Raw genomic sequence first — 20,958 nt, 5'->3', positions numbered from 1 at the left:
TTCACTTATTTTGCCCTTCATTTGCCAGTCAATTGTAAACAAACAAAACTTGACCGTACCATGAAGTTGTGGCCACATGATTACTCTCACAGCCACAGTCTCATGGCACCTTTCCCAAGTAACCAAAAGTGGTTGGCATAACGTTGGGCCAACCATACTGAAAATGGTTGGCCAAATGTAAGAACATACCATTGAGCAATTGTTATTTTGACCGTGGTTCTGTTGGCCCAACACATGGTTTTTATGTTGGGTCAACATGTGGTTTTTACACTGGGCAACGTATAGTTTTACATTGGACCAATATTCATCCATGGAGGCTGACAAAGGACTGGTGACTACAAGTTAAGAATAGCTTCTACTTTCATTAACAAAATATTATATATCCAGTATCTGCTGCTACTGAAATATTTGAAAAGAAACCCTGTTACATGTCACTTATTTTACACGGTAGAGTATACAACATACTCTTGAAAGTTGTCTTAACAAGAGAAAGTAGTTTTTAAAACTGATTTTGACTTTTCCATGGTTGGGCAAATGTTGGCAACAATCGTTGGTCCAAAGTAAGACAAACTTCAATTTGCCAACCAACGTAAAACAAACCTTTCCCATGTAAAAACTGCAGTTGACGCAACGGTTATGGTTACTTGGGTGCTTCCATTATATTTACCTCTCAATGTGAGCCACTCTCTCACTCTCACTTATTAGCCTTGATGCATAGTGTGCTGGCGGGAAGCTTACTCCCCAAGAGTACTTGCATGCTTTTGCAAGTGCAAGTAAGATGATCAAGCCTGCTTTATATTAATATTTATAAATATTCTGAACAACTTTAAATTTTTATAATGTTCATGGTACAAGTATCAGCAGGAATTAGTAAGAGTGTTGACATTAGTAGCGGTTCAATTTTGTTGCGAGGCTTTTAATGCACATAGCTGTGAAATGGAAAATCTATGTACGAGGCGCATCCAGAAAGTAAGTTCTGAAAGTGCCCCAAGATGGCACAATTGTTCAGAGCGGGACGCGCTTATGCAGGAGTGGAGGAAGAACACGTAGCCATAACCTGGCACGAGCACAGTTGTGTGGAGTCAGTGGTGAGAGAACTGTGGTACGAGAAATATGGCTGCGTGCATACAGTCTCCCGTCGAGTGCAAGGTACGAACGTAATCAGGTTTCTCCACGCTAAGAAGCTGTCGGCGTCAGAGATCCCCCGGCAGGCATGGTGACGCCTGAATTGGTGAAAAGTGTGCAGCAAGCCATGCTGCAGAACCAGCGGTTTACAATGTCCGAACTCTCATGTCAGTTTCCGCAGATTTCCCGTTCCCTGCTGCATGAGATTGTCACTCAGCGACCACAGTTTCTCATGTTATGTGAACGATGGGTTCGTCGTGGACATTTGTGCAGCCTGATGTGCATTTTCTACACCATCTTCAGACAATTCCTTCACTAATGTCATTCTGTCCATACACTTCTTAGCATGGAGAAACCTGATTACCGCACGTACCTCGCACTCGGCGGGAGACTGTATGCATGGAGCCATGTTTCCCGTACTACAGTTCTCTTACCACTGACTCCACACAACTGCGCTTCCTCCAGGTTATGGCTACGTGTTCCTCCTCCACTCCTGCGCAAGCGCGTCCCATTCTGACCACTCGTGCCATCTTGGGGCACTTTCGGAACTTACTTTCTGGATGCGCCTCGTATAAAAGTTTAAATGTTTGTAAATGCTCTTGTAAAGGTTGCTTCTTGCTCCGTAGCCGAGGAATTCGATGGTTAGTTTTACCTCAACGGATTTCTGGTTTAAAACTAACAAAAGGGCCTTTGCCCCAGTGGATGGGGGTGGGCCAGTTTTCTTGGAGGTATGCATATCCAGTTCTGACTCATTTGGGACACACACACACACACACACACACACAGATGGAGGTGTTTTTTTTTGCAGATGAACTTGAGTGCAGCCTACAGTTGGAGAGGTCTCTAGTTTTGCTTGTTTAGGGAAACCTGCATGCTACACAGTGGGAGCAGGTTAGCACTATGATAAATAGTGCGCTCGTAGCTTGAAGCTTTTATCAAATCTGTATTGAAACCTTGTATATACAGAGCAGGGGAGAAGAATGTAAATAAACTGTACATAAAATTATCTCCACAAAGCACCATTTCGTTAGCCTTGATATGTTATAGGTACACTATAGGAGTGTAAAGTGTGTTGGTGGTTTGGGGATCGGTTCGCTATTAGAAGCCCCTGGATCTCTAGAGGTTAGCCGATCCAGGTTATGTAACGTACAGATACATAAAATCACTTAGCAAACTTCAGTGATTTCTGGTTCAAACATTAATATAACTGTGTATAAAAGAATGGTGGCAACACATGGCATGAAATATCATAGTTTAAATTTTAAATTACTTCACTTATTGTGGAATTTTTGTTGTTGTTTATTCAGTGGTGTAATTTAATTGAAATGCTTTTGTTTTAGGGATGCTTCATGGCTACACAATGTAGTGAAAGTTCATGCACCAAATGAGGATCTTCCAGTTCTAATAGTTTTCAATCTACAGATGGGTTGCAGTTATAGATTCCCTGGTATCACATGGTCCAAAGAAAATGTTGTTCTATGGTTAAAAGGAGTTTTCTCTGGTGAATTTTCTCCAACTGGTATGTATTCGCACAACTAACACAATTGATTGTTTTTCTTTGATTACTACATTTTAGGGATGGGCTGATGAAATTTTGGCTGATACCGATATAAAGTTTACAGATACCAATAACCGATATTCTACCAATCAGATATAAAATTAGAAATGGTCCTTGAAGAACTTGAAATGTTCATTGATCTCCTTAATAAAAGTGTTTCGAGGTGACAACAGTGCAAAAGAAGTTGAATATTAAGACAATTACTTTTTTAGAAAGTAGGGCATCGAGATTATCCATAAAAATTAAAACAAAATGGCAGAATCTTGCACTAAATTATAAAATATTTCTCGACATATCGGATCGGTAAAATAATCGGTAATTTTACCGATAAACCGATATGCCTATATCAGCCGATACTGATAGAGTATCAATTAATCGGTCCCATCCCTACTTTATTTACATTATAGTCTGTACTATACCCCTACATTATCTCCACAGATGATGTTTTAAAGAACTGAAATGCAATTAAATTCTTCACGTGGCACATGATGCAATTGTCCAAGTACAATTTCCTTGGTACTGTTCCAAGGGTAAAGATGTGAATGCATAATTTTGACCTTCCACTTCAGCGTTAGTGTGTGCATCGGAATGGCCAACATAAGTTGTTATTCTGTTGAGGAGAGATTGGTAACAAGTCCATGGGTTCATAAACATCCTTACTTACGAGCATTATCAAATTGCTAGATGCATTTGAGTAATGGTTTAATAAGGTCTAACCTCTCCTAGTGTCAATCATTTCAATGGACTCACTAACAATTTAGTGAAGAGTGATAAATTGCGTGCACAAACTTTCCCCTCGAAACATTAACAACAAAATTACATCATTCTCTATTGCCATACAAAGTACTGGTGATTTAATTTGCATGTATCTTATAGCTGACATCATCTTTCATACTTAAAATCATCACTCTATACCTATCCAAAGTGCATTTCTTACCGATGGTTTTGGTGTTAATAAAATGTTTGTATCTTGAAAAGGTGTCGCATCCGAAGATTAGATTTTCTAGTCTTCTTTTTGTTTATATTGTGTAGTAGTTGTGGTGTGTTTGTGTTTATATTGTGTTATAGTTGTGATGTGCTTGTGTATGTCTTGTGCAGTAGTTGTGCTGTCTAATGTGTTTGTGTTTGTCTTGTGTAGTAGTTCCTCCATTCATATTGGAGGTTAGGTGTAGAGCTGACAACTCTGCACTGTAAAAAGCCATGTCAAGAATCAGCAATATAAGGCCATGGATGTTCCCAAGGTAAAATATTCCGGAGGTAAAATAGTCCCCCGTTCGGATCTCCGGGTGGGGACTACTTTGGGAGGTCCCTGGACTAAGGATAAGATCTACATTAGGAATAAGGATATTAAATTAGGCACCTGGAATGTTCTGAGCCTTTACCGGCCTGGGGCATTTCAATGTACAGTTAATGAGATAGTTAAGTATAAATTAGATGTAGTAGCTGTCCAGGAAGTTGGGTGGCCAGGAGAAGGGAATTGTAAAACTAAAAATTATACTTTTTTATATGGTGGTACTGAAAATCATAATTTTGGAACAGGCTTTTTCATAAATAATAGAATTATCTCGGCTCTTAAAACAGTAGAATTTATTAATGATAGGATATCATATGCAGTTTTACAGGGTAGGTGGTGTAAAATTATTTTAATAAACATACATGCACCAACGGAAGATAAAGATGATAATACTAAAGATGATTTTTATACAGAGTTAGAACAGGTCTTTGATAAATTTGCTCAGTATGATATGAAAATTCTGTTAGGTGACTGTAATGCACAGATTGGCAAAGAAGAGACATTTAAACCCACGATTGGTAAAGAAAGTCTTCATGAATTAAGTAATGATAATGGTATAAGATTGATTACTTTTGCAACCTCAAAGAATCTAATTGTGAAAAGTACCACTTTTAAACATAAAGATATCCATAAATATACCTGGTCTTCTCCAGATGGTAAAACTCATAATCAGATAGATCATATTCTCATTGATAAGAGAAGGCATACTAGTATAATTGACGTTCGTACACATAGAGGTGCTGACTGTGCCAGTGACCATTATTTAGTAATTGCTAAATTAAGAGAAAGACTCTCAGTGATAAATCATAAGCAACAAAATCTAAAAGTTATAAAATTTGATACAGGAAAGTTTACTGATGAAAGAATTAAGAAAGATTACCAAATTAAACTATCAAATAGATTTGATATTTTGCAGGATTTAAATGATGATGAAAATATAAATGAAACAGACGTAAATAAGAATTGGGAGCACATACGTAATGCAATCGAATCAGCAGCTAAAGAAAGTATAGGATACCATAAACCGAGAAAAAGTAAGCCATGGTTTGATAATGAATGTCATAATCTAATAGAAATAAGAAATCAGGCTAGACTTAGGTGGTTAAATAACTCTGATGATACAAATCTAAACAATTATAATAGAATAAAGCGAGAAGTAAACCGCACATTTAGAAATAAAAAAAGAGATTACTTGAAAAGCAAAATTAACGAAATCGAAACAAACAGCAAAAATAAAAATATGAGAGATTTATATAAAGGTGTAAATGAGTTTAGAAAGGGATGGCAACCTAAAGTAAACTTGATAAAAGATAAAGATGGTGATTTTCTAGCTGATCCAAGCGATATTCTAAATAGATGGAAGAACTACTTCAATGACCTTTTAAATGTTCATGTAGGAGATAAATTAGAAATGAATGAAGTATACACAGCAGAACCTTTAGTTCCAGAACCTAACTTGACTGAAGTTAAAGATGCTATTAAAAGGCTAAAGAATAACAAAGCACCTGGCATTGATTTAATACCAGCCGAGTTAATTAAATATGGTGGAAATTCATTAATATGTCAAATTCATAAATTAATTTGTTTAATATGGAATAAAGAAGAAATCCCTCAACAGTGGAAAGAATCCATAATTGTTCCTGTGTTTAAGAAAGGTGATAAAATTAACTGCAATAATTACCATGGAATTTCTCTACTCTCAACAACATATAAAATATTATCTAACATTCTTTTAACAAGACTAACCCCATATGCTAATGAAATCATAGGTGATTATCAATGTGGATTTAAACGTAACAGATCAACTACAGATCAAATTTTTCACATCAGACAGACACTTGAAAAAAAGTGGGAATATAATCAAAATGTCCATCAGCTATTCATTGATTTCAAAAAAGCATATGATTCGGTCAAAAGAGATAAATTATATAATATATTAGTAGAGTTTGGAATACCTAAGAAGCTTGTTAGTATGATAAAAATTTGCACCAGTGAAACAGAAAGTAAAATTCGTGTAGGTATTAATATGTCTGACAAATTTACAATTCATGATGGGTTAAAACAAGGAGATGCATTATCTCCATTGCTCTTTAATTTTGCCTTAGAATATGCTGTTAGGAAGGTAAAAGAAACTAAAGAAGGACTAAAATTAAATGGTGTGACTCAGTTGTTAGCATATGCAGATGATGTAGACTTACTGGGGGATGATGTGAATACAATTAAGAATAATGCTAAAATATTTTTCAAAACCGCTAAAGAGATAGGTTTGGAAGTTAACAAGGACAAAACTAAATATATGCTTACAGGCCGGAACCAAGTGTTAGGTAATAATCAAAATCTAATTATTGATAACAACTCGTTTGAACCAGTTTCCAAATTCAAATACTTAGGAGTAATATTAACAAATGAAAATTATATTAAAGAGAAAATAAAAAGTTAAAATATACAAATCAGTAATTTTGCCTGTAGTATTATATGGATGTGAAACTTGGTCCCTTACATTGAAAGAGGAACATAAATTGAGAGTATTTGAAAATAAGATTCTTAGGAAAATCTTTGGACCTAAAAGGGATGAGGAGACAGGTGAGTGGAGAAGGTTACATAATTTAGAACTACATAATTTGTATTCATGTCCAGATATTATTAGAATGATTAAATCAAGAAGACTTAGGTGGGCGGGCCATGTGGCACGAATGGGAGAGGAAAGAGGAGTTCACAGGATTCTTGTTGGGAAACCTGATGGTAAGAGACCTGTAGGAAGGCCAAGACGAAGATGGAGGGACAATGTTGTGATTGACCTAAGGGAAATCGGTATATCTAAGAAACTAAAAGTTAAAATATACAAATCAGTAATTTTGCCTGTAGTATTATATGGATGTGAAACTTGGTCCCTTACATTGAAAGAGGAACATAAATTGAGAGTATTTGAAAATAAGATTCTTAGGAAAATCTTTGGACCTAAAAGGAATGAGGAGACAGGTGAGTGGAGAAGGTTACATAATTTAGAACTACATAATTTGTATTCATGTCCAGATATTATTAGAATGATTAAATCAAGAAGACTTAGGTGGGCGGGCCATGTGGCACGAATGGGAGAGGAAAGAGGAGTTAACAGGATTCTTGTTGGGAAACCTGATGGTAAGAGACCTGTAGGAAGGCCAAGACGAAGATGGAGGGACAATGTTGTGATGGACCTAAGGGAAATCGGTATGGATGGAAAAGAGTATATAGATCTTGCTCAAGATAGAGAAAGATGGAAGGCCTGTGTTGCTGCAGCCATGAACCTTCGGGTTTAAGAAGGCTAGAGAGTTAGTTAGTTAGTTAGTTGTATCTTGAAAATCAACGTTACACTTATTCCAAAAACATGCATTCCTTTTGCGCCACCTTGCACATCTGGACATTAACAAAGACACTGATTACAGGCATTATTAATTATTCACAAGATTTCTATTCAGGATTACTCAGTGTTTTACGATATCCACATGGCTGTTTGATGGTCAAATAAATCAGTTTTATACTGTCATATTGATTCTAGAAAGAACATCTGTATCCAATTCCAGTGATCAGAATGCTACAGCTACATTTACCAAAATGTAGCTCGCTACGCTACTTCTGTGCTCTACTTTTGCACTACTTCTGCATAAAACACTTAAAACAACCATATGTATATTGAAAAGATGCCCCTAGTATGATAGTTGTACTTACTGGAAAATAGATTCTGATATTTATTATCATGATTCCCATCAATCAATAATTTTGATAGTAGTGTTACTTCAGTTACTTATTTTTACTATAGTGTTTGAAAATAATGTCCCATGTAAGTGGCATATCAATTCAAATTTGATATATGAGTATTGCAATTAGAGTGTTACTATACACAAATAAAATGTGGTAAGATTATTTTTGTTTAGGTATGAGGGCATATTTTTATGAACCTTCTGCAAATGTAAGCATTATTGTCAAATTATTTTGATGCTGTTACCACATTCAAAATTTGCCTCAAATGCTGAGAAGAAATGTAGCTGTAGCGAATTTTGTAGCTTCGCTACAGCTACAATTTTCAAAACGTAGCACTGCTACAGTTACAGCTACATAGCTAGCTACAGTAGCGACGTTACAAGTAGCATGCTACTTCCGACCACTGTCTAATTCAATACCTACTGTATAATGACAATTCTACCAAAAACTGTCTAAATGGCTTTGGGATTAACCAGGGAGAAGCCTGCTATGAATGGAGAGGGAAGGTTAAAAGATAATATTGCTCTTCTAGCATTCCCTACATGCATTCTAATTCAATTCTAATTCCAATGTAGCTGAGCTGCCTAATGTAGAATGGCATCCACTTCATCCTGGGTTTGACTACTTGCGATTACTGGAAGAAGACAGGGAGAGAGATGCTGAAGATTTCTTCCTTGAACCTGAAGATCAAATCTTTGTTCCGGATCCAATGCCATCCATGGACTCTGGGCAGTTGTTCCACTCAAAAGGTAATCATATATTAACACTTGGGCTAACATGAAGAATATCAACTGATGCATCAGCATAATTGGGATATTGATGTATTGGAATTGACTCAAAATTATTACTGAATTAGGTTCCGGATTTGGATATTATGAGAGTTGTATGCTAGGTTTGATTGATTTGTTGTTTTTATTCCCCTTTAAGCACAGAAAGGCTAATCACGACTGGACCTACAGTTTAAATTGGAATCGACTTTGCCATGTTCCTTCACCAGGTATCAAATCCAGCACCCCTTGATTACAAGGTGACGATGTTATCACTACGCCATGAAGGAGGCACAATTGTTGTATACTAGGGATGACCAGATCTGCATCCTGAAATATCCAGGTCCTGGTAATAATGAATCCAGGTACCAAACTTTCAGTTCTGGGTACTTGAATTTTGGTCCTCGATCCAGATATAAGATTTTCAGTTCCGCATTTGGGAAAAAGATTAAAGTTTATCATTGCTCATTGAATCATGCCTTGAAGAGATGTGGAGGTAGGGCCCCACGTCAGAAGCGCAACCACGAATTTTTGTAGGGGGGGGGGGCAAGTACCAGGATAAACGTACCAATAATAATAACAAAAATATTAATGGCATATATATATATATATATATATATATGTGTCAAAGAAGTCTGTGTCAAAGCATTTGTTTGCAAGAAAATTTTTAGATCCAACTTTTGCAATTGAAAGCAATATTGATTTAATAGGGTGCCAGTAATTTCACTGAACGCCAAGGCAGTCTCTCTTTCACAACTTTTTTTTTTCATTTAGATCATTTGGCGCCCATGGCCGACTCCCACCGCCCCCTACCTATGGCTCTGAACTTGACAAGACTGAGAAAAGCAGTCATTGCGAGCAAAGCGAGCAACAAAATTTTACCGAATGTATTTTTATTTGTATAAAATTTGAAATCGAAGGGGGCAATTGCTTCTCTCTCACAACTTCTTTTCATTTAGATCATTCAGCGCCCATGGCTGACTCCTGCCAACCCCTGGCTACAAAAATGAGAAAAGCAGGCATTGCGAGCAAAGCGAAAATTTTACAAAATGTATTTTTATTGACATAAAATTTTAAATCGAAAGGGGAAATTGCTCCTCTGTGCCATCCCTTCAGGTGCTCTTAGACGTCAATGTTTGCCCCCCTTGCCTCCCCTAGAATTGACTTCAGTCGAAAGTTGGAGGGGGGGGGGGGGGGCTGTGGTTGCCTCACGTATTCACGATTTCGATCTCAGCCATTTATTTATTGACAATATTCCAGATACAGCACAGACCGTCATTTTACACCGAAATTGTGAACATGAAAAATAAAAAATATAAATATTTTTAAAAAAAATACAAAATAACACAAAAATGAACAAATATTAACAAGAATAAGTACAAGATGGAACTATTTGATATTATTTACAAAGGAGATGATGTAATTAGCATCACATGCTGACCACCTTTATATCCCAGATACCCATTTATTAGAAGCTGGGTTAACCCCATAGCCACTTTATGCAGGGACACGGTTGGAAAAATTCTCAATCTTTGGACAGCCCATCTTGGCGACTGAATCTGGGTCTGCCAAGTGGCAAGTGTGCCAAGGTTGTCACGAATGAGAGATAGTTGAGATGGTGGAACATCACCAATTCTTAGGCAAACCTCTGGAAGGGACAAATTCCTTTGGTCTTGTTTAAGGTGGACGGGGATACAATGATCATAGTGGGTTTGTAAATTTATGCATTGGAGAGCTAGCAAGAAGCTTCACCAATGAAGTCAGAGGAGTTCCCGACTACTGTGGTGTACCCTTCAGCAGCTATGGCTCTGTTATGATTTGAGGGTTTTCTGTTGACTACCACATTTGAATTCTGGATGGGGTTTCCTAGGAACGAGCTTTCTGATATGTTGCAAATATATAAATTGAACATTAACAAATGAAAACTTGGTACATGATTTTCCTTTCCTATAGTTAGTTCATACACAGTCAATTGTCAAGTATAAAAGGGGAACTGTAGCTAGTGTAACACACATATTTTCTGCCCATACATGCTACTTCTCGATCACTCTGTATATAACCTACTGAAACTAGCTATATGCAATTGGTCTGGGAACTGACAACTGGATGTTGTAAATTTACTTTGTATTGTGTTCTAACAATGGTACAAGTATAACTGTTAGTAATATATCTGTATCATATTTTCTCTTTCCAGAACCACACTCCATGATGCATGCAGAACTTTAGTGCTGTGATTTACCTACCTACATCTTATGTCTTCAGAGAACAATGAAATGACTTATATGATAGTTTGTGTGTTTTATTTATAATCTCAATTTTGATTTGAATTGTATCATATACAGGACCCAACTTCGTGGAAGTTTTACCACCATAACAATGTTCATTTTTAAAACAAATATATATGGAAGTACACCTATGAATGATTAACAATGGCTACTGTATCCAGCATAAAATAAATAAATGGAACAAATAAAGAGAGTAGAGGATTACTGAAATGGAAGAACAAATAGTGATAAATGCGAATAGCTACTGATTATATCACATTTCTACTTGAAAATAGTTCAAATCATGACCTCTTTTTCCTAGAGCATACAATATGCAATGCGTATTGTAACTAGTGATAATATTCAATATATCAAACTGAAATAGGGTTTGTCCACAAAAAATTTAAAATTTCTTGCTTCTCCTCTTCTTCTTTGTTCAAAAACCTACTTCTAGCGCACTTCAACAAAAATATTGATTTTTCCAGAAAACAGTAAATTTTCCTGGCATTTCCAGGTTTTTCAGACTGGTAGATCCCCTGATGTAAATATGACCAGAAAATTAATTTTGTTCCTTCTTTTTTTTATGTAACTAAAGTTCTATGAATAGTGTAAATCATGGCAAAATAAAACAGTAAGATATGAATTGTTTAATTTTAAAAGTTATCATACATCTACAATATATGGATAGGTAAAGAATTTCAGTCATAAACCCTCTTTCACTTGAGGTAATTGAATGTAGCAAATGGGATGCCATGATTGGCTGTCTGTACTGCTAGCTGCAGGTAGTCCAAGGTCAGCACCAGCTATGCATAACTCATTCATGGGAAATGTCACGTGTTTCTACTAAAAGTGATCCCAGGTTTAGAGCTCACAATGGTACCATATGGGTTTTTACTTTGGGGATCACCCCTTCTACCCCCCCCCCAAAAAAAAATAAGAGTGTTTTTGTCAGAAAAGAAAGTAGTTAGTATTTGAAATGAAAAGAATGATCATGCAATAAGCATAGGAATGTAAGGTTTTGATCATCTACCCTCTCTCTTACAATCCAGATCATGTTACAAAGATGTATTTGTTTCTTGCGTTTTCCGTGATTTTGGGGGGTTAAAAATAACACTCGCTACAAACATGTGTTGAGTAGAGAGAAGGGGCAGAGAATATCCTGGCAAAAGGTCATCAATAAGCTCTGTGAAAAAAATTTATGTTTTCAAGCAACTTTAAGACAGTGCAGACACGTACTGTTCGCAAATTATTAATTGACCCAAAATACTTCTAAGTTCTGGATTTGCAAACTTAGCAACATTGCACTTCAGCACCAGCTGAGAGTAGCCAACTTTGAGTTGGTCCAGCTACTAGAAAAACACTGAGGTGAAAGATTTCCAAGTTAGAAACTACAAACCGCTAATACAATACACCTCAAATAGAAATAGTAAATTGGATTAAGAATCTTGAAGAACTTTTACAATTCTGCATGCTCGACTTGAAATCAGATAGGTTTGAAATACCGAATAAGATTGCATCTAAAGATATCAGTTTGGCAGTTACGCGGAGATAGGTAATTAACTCTGATACACTTACTATTCATTTTTCATCGAAAGTTTTTTCCAGCGATCGATTTTGCCACTCGTCTGGTGGCTTCGTCAGGTGTGAACTGTCTTGCTGCGGCTGGCATGGTTCCTTCTTCTTCCGCTTGCACTTGTGGCGGCGCTAGTTGATGCAGCACTTTCACTTTTTGTCACTTTCGTGTGGGTGTAGAGCTTCCTTCTGTTGCCATGCCTCGGGGTTTTGGTGCTGTACAAGGCGGTTCCAGATCTTGTCGTCTGCTTTCGCAGGGCGGTGTTTGCTCGCATGCGCAGGCGGGTTTTTTTGCGAACGTTTGGAGTCTGTGCTTGGTTTCTTGTCACAGGGGAGGAGCAGGTTGGGCGGGTGTGAATATTCCTGATGGCGGGAAGTCAGGTTTTATTGAGGGCCCCGGTATTGCTGTTGAGGTTGGCAGGTATGGTCACAATTGCGTAGGTTTCTTTCTAGTGTGGATTTTGCTTGCATGATTATTTTAGAGGTGCCTATAATATGGTTTTCATCTATGAGGTGGCTACAACAGAAGAATAGTGAACACAGCCACTGTTTGAAGTACTGTGTCCGAAATAGCCAGGAAATAAAGGAAATGGGCACATAATTGTTCATATTGTTTCTAACACTTGTCCTTCTAAAAAGCATTCGGTTGGTTAATTTATTATTAAATAATGATATGCATCATCAATAATTCTGACAGCAGCACAAATTATAATTAATTCAATAAATTTCAATATACAAGCCCAGCTTCTAACCCTAGCTTTATTAATGGGAGCTGACACCATAAAAATGTCCAGCATAGACGTCCAGGAAATGTACCCATCCATACCAAGAAGCCTTGCCGTAAGTGAAACCAGGAAGTAACTATTATCTAACACAAAAAGCCCATATGAAACTGAACTAATCATTTCCCTCCTGGAAGCTTGCCTTGAAACCTCTGCCCTTCAGTTCGAAGGCCAATTCTTCTATCAAGAGCAAGGCCTAGCCATGGGAAACCCTCTATCCGCTATCCTCTCCAACATAGTTATGAATGCAATAGAAACCAATGTCTTGTCCTCACCCATCCTCTCCGGAATTGGCTACAGGTGGTATGCTGACGCTGTGCGATTATTTAATTCGGCTCACCCAAGCATCCACTTCATACCAGAGGAAGAAAAAGACAGCACACTAAACTACATAGATCTCTCCAGGAGGCAGGAAAAATGGCAAATTCAAGACCAATATATACAGAAAATCCAATTCCGGAACACAATACATCCACAAACTTTCTGGTCACTCTGCACGGCAAAAAAAAAACAACATCTGGATTAACTTCTTCCAAAGGGCCATCAACATCTCCTCGGAACCCAGAGACCTGCAAACTGAATTTGAGCATATCATGTCCCTTAGCATCAGCAATGGGTACAGCTGACAGGAACTCCAACAACTCCTGGACACTACCAAAACAAGAAAAATGAACCAGCCACACTCCCAGCAAGAAAAGATGCCTCCCCCGACATCCTGACCTAACCATAAAAATCCAAAAAGTTCTTTCCAGGTACAATTTCAAGATAGCAGACCAGCCCCCTGCTTCCATAGCCTCCCAGCTAACCCATTTCAAATGTTTACACCGACCCCAATGCAAGAAGTGGCATCTACATGGTCACCTGCACATGTGGAGGCAAGCATGTAGGGATGACAAAGCGCTGGCTTCATGAAAGGCATGATGCTGACCACAGGCTTGGGAGGAGAAGAACAGGCCTTTCTTGCCACCTCATAGACAAAAACCATAGCATAGGTTCCTCTAAAATAATCATGCAAGCAAAATCCACACTAGAAAGGTTTTCAAAAGAAACCTAGCAATAGTGACCATGCCTGCTGACCTCAACACCAATACCGGCCTTCAATAAAATCTGGTTTTCCACCATCAGGAATATGCACACCCACCCAACCTGCTCTTCTCCAGCAACAAGCACCCACCCAACCTGCTCCTCCCCTGCGACAAGAAACCAAGCACAGACCCTAAACATTCGCAAAAAAGCCCGCCTGCGCACGCGAGCAAACACCGCCCTGTGAAAGCAGACGACAAGATCTGGAACCGCCTTGTACAGCACCAAAACCCCGAGGCATGGCAACAGAAGGAAGCTCTACACCCGCACGAGAATGGCAAAAAGTAAAAGTGCTGCGTGAACTACCACAGCCACAAGTGGAAGAAGAAGGAACCACGCCAGCCGCAGCAAGACAGATCACGCCTGACGAAGCCACCAGATGAGTGGTGAAATCAATCACTGAAAAAAACTTTCGCGGAAAAATGAATAGTAAGTGTATCACAGTTAATTACACTGAATAAGGTTTTTCTCCCCCTGGAGGAAATTGCCATCAGATTTCTGAGGAGTTTATGCATAATTTTCTTTACAATACCCTGTATAATATCGAAAATTTCTCAGAATATTATCTTTTTCTTGACTATTGGAGAAAATATGCTTGGAACACAGAATTGTGTACGTTTTCATAAACGTGAATGTATTTTAAGGGCATACTGTCAGTAAGTTAGTGCAGAGCAGTTGGTTAGGTGCTGGTATCCTTATTTTTCATCAAACATGAAAGGTCGTGGATTCAAATCCCACTCCTCCTCTTTTTTTTCCTTTTTTTTTGTTAGCTGAACACAGACACTACTAACTGTCAAAATTACTATTTATTCCCTACCTTCCGTCACCCCTCTCCCTCACAAAAAAAGTATGTACTTTAGTTTTATTTAACACATAAATTTAGAGTTAAGATGATGAGTGTGGTGAACCCAATATTTTAGAATGTTGCGATGGAAATAAAGAAAATATCATGCAAGCCTCATTATTATAGGCGTTTGCCAGAGCATAATGGTAAAATATTGACGTCTTGTAATCAGTGTGTCCTTTTCCGAGTTCCAGTCAGGTTGCATAATGTTTCAGATTCTAATGTAAATGATATCCTGAGTCGTGATTAGCCTTCGTGTACATAAAATGATTTTAAAACGAACTGTTGACCTCAATAATGCAATTTGTGTATTTTCTTTCAGCTGCGGTTCTCTCTTTTCCCAAAAAATAATGAATTAGCCTAATCATTAACTCAACTAATAAAAAATGCATCTCTAAATTAATTAATGAAAAACTGTTTCTGTTACATATTATTATGTTATATATTACTTCTGTTTCTGATATATATTGTGAAACACATACATGAATACATATATTAAGTTCGTGAACGATAATTGGGACAATTTAATACGAATTTGAAACAAAAAGATGCAATTATAGCGACAATGTGAACTGCTGAGCATTCTTTCTGCTGATTCAAGTTATTGAGACCATATTTAACCAATGGGGACATTATCTCAACGTTTGAAAACCCTGCATTGGTTGAACTTCCTGTGAGTCACGCCTGCTGCTCCTCTGAAGCATCCGATTGGAGGATCAAATTTTTTGAAGCACTTTCTTGTTGCAGAACTGCCAACATAATTTGGAGTGAAGTTGGACAAATTCCACGTGACATTTTCTTTTAACATGACTGTATCACTTCTCGATTCTTGGGAATAAGAAAACACATGGCACTACACCTCACCAAGAGTGATGATGTCTTTCAGTCTTCAATTCTGAAAGAGAAACGAGTCTCTTCTTGCCTTAAAGAGTGGGGAAAGTTTGAAAGCAAAGATTTCGCATCGACTAATTTTGCCAGGCCATAAACTGATCATCTTTCTTCCTCTGCACTGAAGTACTACTCCTCGAGGGCTTACTTTCAAATCATGGAATGGAAACTTCTATCTTCCCAAATGAGGCCTGGGGATTGAGGGTGGGAACTCAACAAGGGGTTGAACTTTCCAATGATGATGGAAAAGAGACCTCAAAAGTATGGCTCGGTAGTTTAGTTGGTAGAGGAATAACACAGTTAGCCAGAGACCAAGATTCAAGTCCTGGGCAATTTTCACTTAAATTTCTTCATAATACACTTCCTTTGTGTACCTAAAGACAATGAAATTTCTGGCTGAGCTTTAATTAAAAGAAATCCTCATTCATTCCACTGTGAAATATGTGGGAGAAAATTAAAAATATGCAAAATTTCATGTCATGAAAATTTATATTTGCAAGAAGATAAGAACACAATCATATAAAAATATTTGTTGTAATAAAAGTAATTTCCCTTAAAACAGAAGGATACCACCAATCTACTTTTCTATGGCACCAATATAAAAGTCTCATAAACATTTATAAGTATTAACTTTTACTATCACAGTAAATATAATATTAATTGAAATAATTCATCTTTGGTGCATATGGTTATTGAGTTCCAGTATCCCAGGATACACACACATTACAGCCTCAAATATTCAGTCTCTTATGAAAAATATCTGTATTTCACAATCTGCAGTGAAACTTAAAAATGCTGACCGAGGCCAACTTTTATAGCATAAAAAATATACATAAAAACGTAAGGTTTCCACCTTCGTCTGACGAAGACCTTGTTAGAGGGTGGAAACGTTACGTTCTTATGTATATTTTTTATGCTATAAAAGTTTGCCTCGGTCAGCATTTTAATGTTTTGTTAACATGGAAACAAGGCTTGACAGTGTTAACAATGTATAGTGGTATCAATGTTTATGATGTAACAATGCACTAAAATGATATGGAAGATAATAAGGTGATTGCATTTTTGAAAATTTTCATCCCCCTCCTCCTTCCAACAAAAACTCTATAAAATTCAATCTATATACATATTCACTTTCCTTGGCAGCAACAATTTCAATTTTTTGCACATAAAAGGAATTCAATTAATTACATTAAAATTGGACTAGTTACACTGATCTGCCCTGTATGTTTTAACCTGTAACACTTGCAAAGAAGTGAAATATTTTACTTTAAATATTACACATTGATTCCATGTACATGAAAATGCACACATACCCAAATGACTTCTGACAGAAATTCAGTCTGTCTTATAATCCTTGAGTGGATAGCTATCCTTGTACTTTTTCAAATGTTCTTCCATGTACTGCTGCTGTTCTCTAGAAACAACAAAAGAAACAAAGCATATGTATTTACTAAGGATGGTAATTATGTATAAGACAGATGTAAATTTGCATGCATGCAATATATATTTTTTTCCTTCAGTCGAATTCAATAACTGTGTGTACTAATTTATTAGAAATATATAAATATTATTTTTTTTAAATATTATACAATTCCATTATACTTCTATAGCTGGTAAATGATAACTAATAAAAACTGACATAAGGGATTGAATATTGGTCTTTTGCATTCATTGTCAATGCTCCACTGTGTTACCAAGTCAATTTGATACAGGGTGATGCAAAAGTCACTATACACTTTCGAAATTACAAAATCTTACTTTTATTATTATATTATGACTTATATTATTTCACTTTTTGTGTGTTCAAAATGTTTTCCTTCTGTATAAACACATAGCTGGAGTCAGTCTAGAACACACTGACAAAAAACAAATAAAATATCCTCGATGCAATTCTTCAGCTGTTTAACTGTTTGCAATTTCTTCTCATACACCATCCCTCACAGGAAGAAGTCCATTCGGGAGTGATTTGTTGAATGTGGTGGCATGCCAATGGATCAAGTTTTTAACCATATACACACAAACATCTTGATGATAGTGAGGAAGTACAGTTCATCCAAGCTTTCCATATGCATCGTGAGTTCTGGGACCACGTAATCCCATAGTAAATCCAAGTACTCATCTGCATTGAGGCTGTCATCAATGAAGTATGGCCCAGTCACACCATGTGATGATATTGCACCTCAAACATTAACCCCTGGTTGACTGAGTGTTTGCTCCAAAACAACATTCTGATTATTTGTGGGTCAGTAAGTACTGTTATGCTGGTTTAGTTGTCACGAGAGCATTATAGCATTGTCATTAATATCTGTATGTTGCAACACTATCATTTCATCACTTCACATACATTAACTTTGCAGTCATCTTGCACAAAAAACCTTAAAGTGACACCTTGGAAATAGACTGGTGTTGCTTGATCTTTATGAATCTCCTGCACAAGTGAGGTGTGTGGGAAGAACATTTTTGGTCGGTGCGTGATTAAGGTCGGAACTTTGGGCTGGAAAAATTTGCAATTTGCCTACTTCAGGATGGGGAATGTTAAAAAATTCCTGACGGTATAAAAATGTTGTATTTAAGCATGTATAATGTGCACCCAGGTTTTTAATATACAACCTCTGACAATAAAGTTCGGTGAATGATCCTGAATATCGAAAGTAGACGAATTCTTAATGAAACCTACCTTACTGTCCTTCGAAGTAGTCCCCTCCCATGGCTATGCACCGTTGAGAACGGCTGTACATGTCCTGGAAACTTTTAGAAAAGTCTTCTTTCGGGATGGTGTTCAAGACCCTCATCACGTTCTGTTGGATGTCCGGAATATCCTCAAATCTCTGACCTTTCAAAGCGATTTTGAGGCGTGGGAAGAGAAAGAAATCTGGAGGATTCAGATCCAAATTTCTTGCAATGCATTGCTACAGAGGATGAGAGCTGGTGTGTGAGGTACGACCCTGAAACGAAATGCCAAAGCATGGAATGGTGTTCTCCTGCATCACCCCGTCGGAAGAAGGCCAAGGCGGAAAAATTGTTGTTCCCTCCGGCAGGAATTCCTTGTGGATCATGCCATCACTGTCAAAGAAAGTGATAAGCGTCGTCTTGATGCGTGATTTTTACGCCTTGACCTTCTTCCGACGGGGTGATGCAGGAGAATGCCATTCCATGCTTTGGCGTTTCGTTTCAGTGGTTGGAAGTAGTACAAGCTACTTCCAACCACTGTATTAAAGTATGGTGACTCCTCAGCCATAACAAACATAATATGTAGAATGCAAATTACTTTTATGTAACACACCGATTTGAAACACTAAACCAGAATGCGGTCTTCCTAAAGCCACAATTTGCACCAAAGAATAATGTACTTACATCAGGTGTTCAGGCAATTCATCATACACATCGGCAAACATCTCTCTCCAGTGAGGCTTCAGCAGCTTTTGTTGGTTTGTGAATGTGTCAATAACCTGGAAAAGGAAATAAGTATTGTATTCCTTTGTAATGTTTGTCACAATTTATGTGGACATACATGATTATCATCAATAATTCTTTTATCTCAGTTCTACAATAACTATTAACATTTGATAATAAGCTTGATCACATATTTGTAATTAAGTGGAATTTGAATTATTATTTCATGAAGTCAATTACAATCATGTCTGGAGGGTTCAGGGATTAATTTCCTGACAGTACAAAGAGAGAGACAGTATCATTAATTACAAAATTTCTATGGTTTACAATATAATGATGGACAACTATGAAAACTTTTCCTGGCACTGGTCAAATACCAATATAAAATTCACCATTACTGATAACCAAAAGTCTACCAATGGTTCATTAACTTCCTTAATTAATGCATGTAATTAGCTGACTACTATCCGTTACAAAAATATTGAGCCCTCGGTTTACGCGCTTGTAAAATTGTACTCCGTGCGAGGAAAAAGTCAAATATACCTCATTGGAAAGCTTCAAGTATCTAGTTTTTAATAAGCGTTATCTGAAAATTTTTCTTAACTTTGTTTTCTTGCTATAATGAAAAAAACACTGAAAAGTGTAATTTTTCCTTCCCATTTTCACGAACAGGGAACTTAACACCATACAGTTCATAATCGACTGTACATATAATCTTGACATTTTGTGTACTTTAAGTTTGATTATTTTTTGCACCTCTGTTAAAAAAATCAAATGCATATTTTTACTAGATACTTCAAAAATTGACATTTTATGGAAATGTGCAAACTTGAAATGCATAATTACAAATTCAATGAAATTGGAAAAAACTGTTGATATAATGCATTTGATGAAATTCCAGAAGTTTGGCGTGTGTACATCAAATATGGTTCCAGATATTAATTATTCTTTCGCACTCCTAATATGGTAAACAGATGCATGACGTATGGCGGAGTGCAGCCAATCTCAAGACTCTGCGGGCAGCAGGCGACTTCTACAGCATTGCCGCTTTGCTGCGAGAATCGCGCAAGTGCATTCCGTCGAGCCGATCCAAAGTATTGTCGCAGCATAAAATAATGAATGAAATATTTATCATATTGCAAATGGAGTACTACTGTAGTGCAGGTTTTTCCCCCCCCCCATTTTTTCTAGCTTTTATCTTCATATGAATATCGTCTCCTTCGGTACCCGGCGAAGGTACATAGTGGTTTGGATACCACTTTAAACTGTAAGTCCAGTTCCGATTAGCCTACCTGTGCATAAAGTGCACTTAAAGAGAACAATTTTCCCAGCATTATTTTATGTGGCACATTTAAACAGATATATTGAGTAAAACGATGTTTGATGAGGACTATTTGAATGAAGTCGATGAGAGATCCAGTCTTCTCTGTATACAATAATAACGCACCTGCTGTGTACAGTGATTTCATAAGAAAGGGAAACAGAGCGAGGTGCATACTAGCGATAGCAACGCATAGAAATTATATTTATAAAATTGCGCATTTGAAACCTGCACGCCAACTAACATTTTAGTAAAATATATTTCGAGCAAAAACGCATGTAAATTGTGTTTATCTCACAAAATTCACTTAATCATCATATCGGGTAGCG

The 20,958-nt window shown here is 37.1% G+C and overlaps 2 protein-coding genes across 2 annotated transcripts in view; one reads left to right on the top strand and one right to left on the bottom strand.

Annotated features, from left to right (window-relative positions):
• LOC145988037 (thioredoxin domain-containing protein 16-like) overlaps positions 1-10,770 on the top strand; it is a 56,874-nt gene extending 46,104 nt beyond the window's left edge. The window contains exons 16-18 of the mRNA XM_083122874.1: positions 2,466-2,644; positions 8,291-8,464; positions 10,677-10,770. Of these exons, the coding sequence (XP_082979000.1) occupies positions 2,466-2,644; positions 8,291-8,464; positions 10,677-10,708 (385 nt within the window). The 3' untranslated portion in view covers positions 10,709-10,770. The remainder of the gene's footprint in view (positions 1-2,465; positions 2,645-8,290; positions 8,465-10,676) is intronic.
• Positions 10,771-16,400: 5,630 nt separating this feature from the next.
• BckdhA (Branched chain keto acid dehydrogenase E1 subunit alpha) overlaps positions 16,401-20,958 on the bottom strand; it is a 58,662-nt gene continuing 54,104 nt past the window's right edge. Inside the window, exons 8-9 of the mRNA XM_083123262.1 lie at positions 19,270-19,364; positions 16,401-17,329 (exon numbers count right to left, since the gene is read on the bottom strand). Coding sequence (XP_082979388.1) covers positions 17,251-17,329; positions 19,270-19,364 — 174 coding nt within the window. The 3' untranslated portion in view covers positions 16,401-17,250. The remainder of the gene's footprint in view (positions 17,330-19,269; positions 19,365-20,958) is intronic.

This window comes from Lepisma saccharinum, chromosome 5, assembly GCF_977018435.1.
Source record: "Lepisma saccharinum chromosome 5, izLepSacc3.1, whole genome shotgun sequence".
Classification (NCBI taxonomy): Eukaryota; Metazoa; Arthropoda; class Insecta; order Zygentoma; family Lepismatidae; genus Lepisma; species Lepisma saccharinum.
Note: the sequence above shows the minus strand (reverse complement) of the source record. Positions and strands in the feature narration are given on the sequence as shown.